The sequence below is a fragment of the Ursus maritimus genome (genome assembly GCF_017311325.1).
Source record: "Ursus maritimus isolate PB19 chromosome X unlocalized genomic scaffold, ASM1731132v1 scaffold_X1, whole genome shotgun sequence".
NCBI lineage: Eukaryota > Metazoa > Chordata > Mammalia > Carnivora > Ursidae > Ursus > Ursus maritimus.
In genome coordinates this window covers 5,059,532-5,067,841 of record NW_024423319.1, presented here as the reverse complement: position 1 = coordinate 5,067,841, position 8,310 = coordinate 5,059,532, and the positions used below count along the sequence as shown (strand labels likewise).

Below are 8,310 nucleotides of genomic sequence, written 5' to 3'. Positions count from 1 at the left end.
ACCCCTGTTTTTTATTCCCCTTAACCCCCTTTTGTCCTCATCACATCCACCCCTTTATCCCACATCACCCCCTCCCCTTTAACCCACAACACCCTTCCCCTTCATACCCCATTACCTTTGCCCCTTTATTCCCCATCATCCCTCCCTTTTATCCCACTTATTCTACTTTAACTCTTCCATTCTCTTTAATCAACCACAGCTCTTCCCCTGTCTTCCATTTTATGCCTTTTTGCTGCCCATCGCCCTCTTCTTCTTTATCCCATACCCCCCCTCCCCTTTATTCCATGTCACCCATCCCTCCCCTTTATTCTCCATCACCACCTGTTTATTTCCATCACCCCTGCTTTTTATCCCCCATAACCTCCCTTTATCTCCATCACATCCATCCCTTTATCCCACATCACCCTTCCCCTTCATACCCCAGCACCTCCTAATTCCCCATCACTCCTCCCCTTTTGTCCCCACCCCTTTATTCCAAATCATCCTTCCCCTTTATTCATTAACCCTCCCCTTTATTCCATGTCATCTCACCCAGCTATTTCCCCATTATCCCTCCCTTTTATTCCACATCTTCCCGTTTGCTTTATTTCATTCCTCTCCATCCCATTATTCCATGTCATCCTTTCTCCTTTATTCCTCTTCCCTACTTCTTCTCCCCCTTCAGCTCCAATCAGAGCTCTCCAACTCACCAACATAATTTTCAAGTTAAAAAACATACACACACAGTAAGCCATGAATGTGCTACTGTCACAATACAGATGTTTATTAACGATTAAATGCCAGAGAAGTTTTAGCAATCACAAATCTTCGAGCTCTGTGGTTGTTACCCATTGTGTGATCAATTTCTATCCCTCAATACAATACATTCTTCATTCTATGGACCTTAGCAGTTGTTACCCATCAATATCAGCTATAATTTTGGATGTCATACATAACCCATATCTGTGTGTTACCAGGGCATGTCCCGCAAATTTGTACCGTCCTGCATAGAGGAACTACAGAGACGATAGTTAAGAACATTTGTAATCAGGTGACTTTAGCTACTTGGAACTATGTGTTTCTACCTAACTAGCTGTTTTGCTGACAACAGGATGTGAACTCCAGCTGTCTGTAAAACAGATCTAGGTAATAAAATCAAATTTTTCCTCTAACTTTTGATCCCAGAAGGCTAGTTAGGCTTACATTTGAGGTTTCCCTGTTAGTGTGACCTGAGCCAAACTGCACAGAATTTTGGGAGTGGCCACTGGATGAGCCATTGATCTAAATAATTTGGCGGGGTGGGGGGGGGGGAATCCTGAGGTGGTGGAATTGCTGCGGGGACATGGCTATGAGTTGGTGTGACATGGTTTAGCATTAATTATTTGTCAGCTGTCAGTAGGCTGACCTAACGTCCTAGCATGCCTCTTGAGGGCCTTTCCAATTGAGCTCTCGGGAGGAGGGAAGGAAAGTCAGGAAAAACATGCAATTCCCTTTTGGGGGGAGGGAAAGCACCTCGAGATTTGTGAGCTTCTCTGGGACAAGGTATTTACCACAAATGTCACATCAATTAAAGGAAGGGCTGCAGTGTGGGAAAGCCAAGATCAGGGGCAAAAGAGAAAGGCAAGGTAGCACCAGGGAGCCTGGGCATGACACAGAAACATCTCTGCTTTTACTAGCGATAGGGACCAAACATTCCCAGTGAAGGGGCTGGCAGTATGTTTGGAATTCTCAGCCTGACCGGAGCATCAGGTGGAAATCCTTCTTACCCTCAGATCTTTACCTTCAACACTCTCCTCAATGTTTCCTGTGACATCCCAGGTCTACCCCCACCCTTTTCCCCTGTCCGGCACCTTATAGAAGGAAAAACATCTAAGGAAAGAAGTAGCCGATGCCAGTTTTGGCCTGTTTCTCCCGGGGAACACGGAGCAATGGGCGGTCTTGCTCCGGAATGGGGGGGTTACCCGCTCCTTCCTCATCGTCATGGGAACGGGCAGTGCCGGGAGGCACAGCTGGCTCCTCAGAGGAACCTGGAAAATAGTAACAATGTTAACTCCTATGTTTCTAGACTTTATACTTTGCACAGCATCCAAGGGACTAAGACCTAATTTTGCCCTTCAAATACAATACGAGGCAAGAAGTTAAGGATAGGAATGAGTATCCCCATTTGACATGTTAAGAAAACTGCAGCCTAACAGTAGAACATAGATCTCTAAATCTAAGCCCACTGTGAAAGTTTGTGGGTGTAGGGCTAAATTAGAGAAGAGAAAGAGTGAGACAGATACCCCGTGCTCAGAGCAAATGGACAATACCACTGGGAAGGCGGGGAAGAGGGAGGCCTCCTAACAACCACCACCACCCGACAACCAGCTTGACTAATTTCACTAAGCAAATGAGTAACAAAGCTGGAGCCAGAAGCTTACAGCACTTCATGGAGGGGAGAAAGCAGGTCATCAATGACTCTGGGGAGGACTTGTGGTTCATGACTTGGCCAGGCCGAGACTTGTTTTTAAGGAGGGTGGTATCTACAGAAAATGTAACATCTGCATCTTTTTTATGGATTGCCTTGGGACTCCAAACTTCTTTGGAGTCAAGATCGTTAGGCATCAGGACAGCTTCCACATTCATGATTTCTTCAAGACTGGCAGCCAGGTCTGGCTGAGGATCTGGAATTGTGCTGAGAATGGAGACTTATTCAGGCTCTGGAGCCAAACTGCTAACTTTGTCCTCTTCAAAACTGTTGGTGTGGTCTTTCTGAGAACTGGGAGTTTTGTTTTGAACTTGAGCATCCTCAGGATCTGGAACCACATTAAGAACTGAGTCTTTTTCAAGATTGAGTTTTTCTTTAGAGTTTTGGATTCCACTGACATCAGAGGCTTCTTCGTGTCCCAGGATTTCTTCAGCATCTGAGGCTTCTTCACTGTTTGGGACTCCACTCACATCTGAGGATTCTTCCTGGTCTTGAATTTCATCAAAATCAGACACATCTTCAGGGCTTGTTACCACATGGGAGAGCTGGGACCTCTTCAGGGTTGGAGTCTTCTTCAGAGACTGCAATTCCATTGACTTCTGGGGTTTCTTCGTGGTCTGGAATTGCTTTGGCATTTGAAGATTCATCATTTGGGATTTCATCAAGAGCTGGGACCTCTTCAAGATTGGGATCTTCTTCAGAATCTGGGTTTTCATCATTACCTGAAGCATCTGAGTGGTCTGGGATTTCATCAGTGTCTGGGGCTTCTTCATTGTTCAGGATTACATGGAGATAGGGAATTTCTGCGAGGTCAAGATTTTGGTTGTCTTCAAAAACTAGTCCTTCTTCAAGGTCAGGGTTTGGGTTTTCTCCAAGATTTGGGATTTCTTGCACATCTGGGGCTTCTTCAGTGTCTGGGACCATATCAAAACATGGTATTTCTTCAAAGTCTGGGATTTCAATGAGTTCAGGAACTTCATCATCAGGGTCTAGTATATCTTCAAGGGGCAGAAGATCATCAAAATTCAGGGTATCATCAACATCGTCATCATCATCGTCACCATTGTCGTTATCTTCTTCATCAAGCTCGGGGATGCCTTCGAGATGTGGGCCTTGAATCTCAAGGTCATTTGGGATCTCGAGACCTTGAACTTCCCCAAAGACTACTCCTTGATTGAGATACTCAAATACTAGCTCTTCATGAGCTGACACATCTTCCTCAGAGGACTCATCTTCCTCAAGGGGCTCGTCTTCAGCAAGGACCTGGCCTTCAGGAAGGGCCTGACCTTCACCAGGGGACTGACCTTCACCAAGGGCCTGACCTCCAGCAGGGAACTGACCTTCATCAAAGGGCTTGCTCTGAGCAAGGACAGCAGCCCGGGCTTCAGCAGAATTTTCCACTGGATCAGAAAGTAAAGCATCCTCTTCCATCTTTATTCGTGCACTCCTGGATAGGAATGAATTTGAAAAAGCAAGTCAGTTTTTATACTGAGGTTGTCGAACATGATGGTGGTCTGGGATTAGAAGCCCTCACAGGTGATGCTGCTTCAGGCCAAGCTAAAACAAACCAAGAAAACACTCACTGGATCTTCCTCAAATTCCTGCGTCTGATAAAATCCAGGGCTTCAGGACTGGATTTCCACACGCGCTTAGCAACCTGCTTCTGAATATGGGGAGGCACCTGAGGGTAAAATGAGCAATGTTAGCCTTTATTACATGACATTTTAAAATTTAGACTCATCTCTATCAGGTACCCAGGACTGAAGGCACCATGTCCAGCTAATGCAGGAGGAATTTCTGGAAGATTTGGTGGCTGCTTGCTTTGGCTACCCTCGGGGATGCATGTACGTCTCTCCCTTGCCTTGTGAATAGGAGAGAGAAAGCTGTGAAATAAGTTTGTCCAGAGGTTCCACTTACCTGGAAAAGGATATCCCAGTTATCAATCATGGCACGGACCACATTGACAGAAGCAACATAGTGATCAATCCCCAGTCTTGTCTTCCTGGACTCCCTCTTGGCAAATCTCCCCTTCTTCAGGAGAGCAGAACCAAACACCAGAGCCAAATTGGTGGAAGTCATACGGTTGCCTGAAACCTACAAAAAAGGAAAGCAGAAAGTGATCAACCCTGCGGTGCTGATGGAAATGACACAAATATAAATGACTCTTTTTGTTCTTGTTTCCCTTTCCCACTGTGTGTCTTTGTCTCTCTCTCATATACTCCCACACATGTCCCCTACTGTTCTCATTACCCTTTTCCAGAGTTTGTTTTTTTGTTTTTGTTTTGTTTTGTTTACCAATTGTCCATCAATGCCAATGGAGTCCTCGCAGTTCTCAGTGATTTTATGCAAGGCCTTCAGCAGACGCTCCAGGGTGTCACTATGGCAGGGTGGCATCAGGTAAACCAGCAGTTGCAGGGCAGAAAGCTGATCCTGTGGCTTTAGAGCTAGAAGAAGGAAAACAGGAGCTGGCTCAGGGGGCTAGCCTTGGCAGCAACCTGATACCAAGAGAGATGTGATGATGCTTGAAAACTGAGGAAGGCTATGGAGAAAGTACCCAAGCATCTTGTCTTTATTCATTCCGAAAGCATTTGGGCTCAGGAACCCTAAAAGCAAGAAAGTGCTCCCATCAAAATCAGACCCCTTCTATAGAACCTAGGTTCTTCTTTGTCCTGAGAGGGCACACACAGCTTCAAGAAGCCCTAGAGAAATTTCCAAACAATAGACTTACAATGGACTATTAAGAGATGCAAGGAAAGTAATCTAGGTAGGTGTTTTCATCTTCTGATTTTTATTCCTTCAGTTCCTTGGGGTCCTGCAGCCAGAGCTCTGTCCTGAGACCCCCATACTATTTCCTTTCCTTGCCTAAGAAGGGAGAGCAGAAGACTCACTTGCTGTCAGAAGGAAGGACATGTACAGATCATCGGGCAGCAGAGAGTCCTTCATGTCACGGAAAAACTCCTTGAGGAGTGCAGCCACATCATGCACATTCTGAGTGTCATCCAGCACGACGTCCAGACCTTGATCAAATTCTTCACGGAGCTAGGAAAAACGGAGAGAATGCATGGACCCTCTGCCCTGCCCACCACAGGCCACCTCCTGTCTCAAGCTTCAGTGGAGGGAGCTGGCAACATGGTGTGCCTGAGGGGCTAGAAGGAAGACCTTGATTCCCCCCTACACACCAGTCATGAAACTCCTCTCAGGTCTGTGGGGAAGACCCCCCCCACACACACACACCCCTGCTTTTACGTAAGTATAAACATAACCAATTTACCTCACGCACTCTCTCCTCCGAGTATTCCAGGGTGAAAATCCCCACCGCGTTTAAGCCTAAAAGAAAAGACCAAGGAATGCTAGGTATCTCTGGGCCCCTTCCCCACTGCATTTCCCTTCTCCCCAGCTGAATCCCAACCCCAATTGGCAGAGGAATGCTCCCATTTTCGAACCTTGAACTATTTTCTCTCCCCATTTCTAGAACACCATTCTTTCCCTTTAATTGCCTCCTACCTTGATTTAACCATCATTTTCAGGGCCACTTACCATGTTTTTCAATGAAGCTGCAGCAAGCCTCAACGACCTGAGGGATTTGTTTAGCAATCGGATTGAGGCTCATCTTCCTTTTGGATCCCAGAAGTCGCTGGCCAATTGGAAAGGAAATCTTGGAAAGTTGCAGGGTCTGCAGCAGCAGGGCCCCATCCTCCAGTTCTGCCAGGCTGTCCACAGATACTGCACCCTGTGGAGAAACCCAAACTATCTTAAAAATGGGGTGGGTAGGAGGGTCCCTTCAGACCTTCCTGGGGATTGTGTCATATTCATAACAGGGGACATTCTGTCCGTGGCAAGCCAATTACACCCCTCCAACCTGTTCTGTTCACCTCCCCCTTCCTCTGAGGACACAGGCCTTGACCCTTCCGCCCCCCCACCCCATCCCTGGATGCCTCAGGAAACGCCACTGCCTGAACCTGGAGAGTTGTTTAACTCACTCGACGCCCACGGCGAGTAAACTCCCGAGGCAAGGAGGGCTCATCCCGCCTGCGACTGAAAAAGCGCCTGATGCGGCCAAACAGCCTTTGCACCACGTTTCCCCGACGACGGCCCGACGCCTGACCAGTGGATTCTTCAATCTGCATCGTTGCTGTTAGTTCAAGATGCTTGCGGCGGGTAAGCTCGTTCACCAACACCTCTTCCAGACGAATGCCAAATGTCTTGAGTGATACGGCTGGGGAGCCAGGGAGAGAAAGAATGAGAAACGTCAACGCTCCGCGGCACTTAAATCAGGAGGAACTGCAGGGCCTGTGGCACTCCTCTCAGCAACCGCCCGCAGCCAACCCCACCCCTCCAGACCCGCAGCGCCCCTCCCCAGGGAGTGAGCCGAAAAGACCCTGCAGTGGTTTGGCGGAAGGATTCAGCTCCAATCAAACAACCCTGACGGAACTCAAGGTCCATGCCTTAAGTCCTGCCAGGGGGTGATAGCCTCCAAGCAATGAGGGCAGTTTCTTCTGGGCGATCCGTCTGGGGTGGGTGCACCGAGAAGGCTTAGGCAGATCAGCTGGGACCGCCCCGTGCCTGCAGCTAGTGCGCCATTTCCTGAAATCATCCTCTATGGGGTTGCGGGGGGGGGGGGGGGCCCCCAGAAGCGGTGAGCACTGCCCAGCCTCCAGTAGCCAGGGACACAATACAAGGGGGTGGGGGGTTGGCAGCATCCCATTTAGCTCCTAAGAAAAGTTAAGAGAGCCCCTCACCCCTCTGCTGTCCTCTCAGAATCAGAAACCACTTCTCAAAGGTGTTTGGACGGTCAATAGGTAGAGCTACAGGAAGAGAAAAAGAAAAGACACGCACACTCACACAAAAAGGATTTAATAAATGTCGAAAATACTGCAATGTATTGATCCACAGGGAGGGGAGTGGCAAACAGCCCGGTGCAGCGTGTTGAAAGTGTTGTGCTTTCTCCCAACCTCAGTTTCCCCGTTTGACAATGGGACCAAGCCTATTTACCACACCTGAGACTCGAAGAATTTAACCAGATCAGACGGTTGGAGGCGCCGCGTGCGCACCGCACACGGTGTCACACGCGGCAGTAGCTCCACACAAGGCTTCAAGCTTCAGTTGCCGGCTCTGAGGCGCCGGAACAGTGCAACAGGCTAGGGGAGGGGCTCCGCCTGCGGCGCGGCGGCAAATAGGGGTCGCCAAGTTCCTGCGGGCTCGCACGAGCCCAGGCTGCCGTCGGCTCCCCGCGCCAAGGCCGAGAAGCGGCGACTTGCGCGGTCCCAGGGCTCAGACCCCCGCAGCGGGGTCTTCTCGACTCTCCTGCGGCTCCCTCAGGCCGCTCGCGCTGCGCGCGCCTGGTGAACCCACCGCCCCCCGCATTTTTCACTGCCGCAGGGGCGCCCCTCGGCCCGCGCGCCCCCTCCCGCCTCCCCTGGGCTGCCGAGTCCGCCCGCACCCCCGGCATCCTGCACGCTCGGACCCCATCCAGGGTTTTGTCCCTCTCGCTCACCCGCAGCTGGCTGAGGTGGGCAGCGCTCGCAGCGCACCTCCCGCCAGTGCTCCCGCGCACACAGCCCTCCCGCTCTGAGCCCAGATTGGCGCGTCTCTCCCACTGTCTCGCTATCTCCCTGGACTCGCCGTCTCTCGAGCGCGTTGTCTCTGTGCGTACCGGCCCTTTCTCAGAGTGTCCCTCTTCGCCTCTGCTTCGCTCTGGCTCGTTCGCGCAACGCACCTGGTGCGTCAGTCTCTTCACCTGCCCTCTGTCCACCTGTCTGTCCCTGCCCACCCGCCTGCTTGTCTGACCGCCCCTCAAGCCCCCCAGGCTTCGACCCAACTCAACTAATCTTGGTCTCCCCCACAATTCAAACACCCTTCAACTC

General features: G+C 50.0%; 1 protein-coding gene across 1 annotated transcript in view; it reads right to left on the bottom strand.

The window, feature by feature from the left end:
* Positions 1-737: 737 nt before the first annotated feature.
* Positions 738-8,310, bottom strand: part of LOC103672936 (rho GTPase-activating protein 36) — a 9,271-nt gene continuing 1,698 nt past the window's right edge. Inside the window, exons 3-11 of the mRNA XM_040627387.1 lie at positions 6,427-6,662; positions 5,984-6,176; positions 5,718-5,773; positions 5,335-5,485; positions 4,742-4,890; positions 4,364-4,540; positions 4,030-4,127; positions 3,787-3,893; positions 738-2,006 (exon numbers count right to left, since the gene is read on the bottom strand). Of these exons, the coding sequence (XP_040483321.1) occupies positions 1,849-2,006; positions 3,787-3,893; positions 4,030-4,127; positions 4,364-4,540; positions 4,742-4,890; positions 5,335-5,485; positions 5,718-5,773; positions 5,984-6,176; positions 6,427-6,662 (1,325 nt within the window). The 3' untranslated portion in view covers positions 738-1,848. The remainder of the gene's footprint in view (positions 2,007-3,786; positions 3,894-4,029; positions 4,128-4,363; positions 4,541-4,741; positions 4,891-5,334; positions 5,486-5,717; positions 5,774-5,983; positions 6,177-6,426; positions 6,663-8,310) is intronic.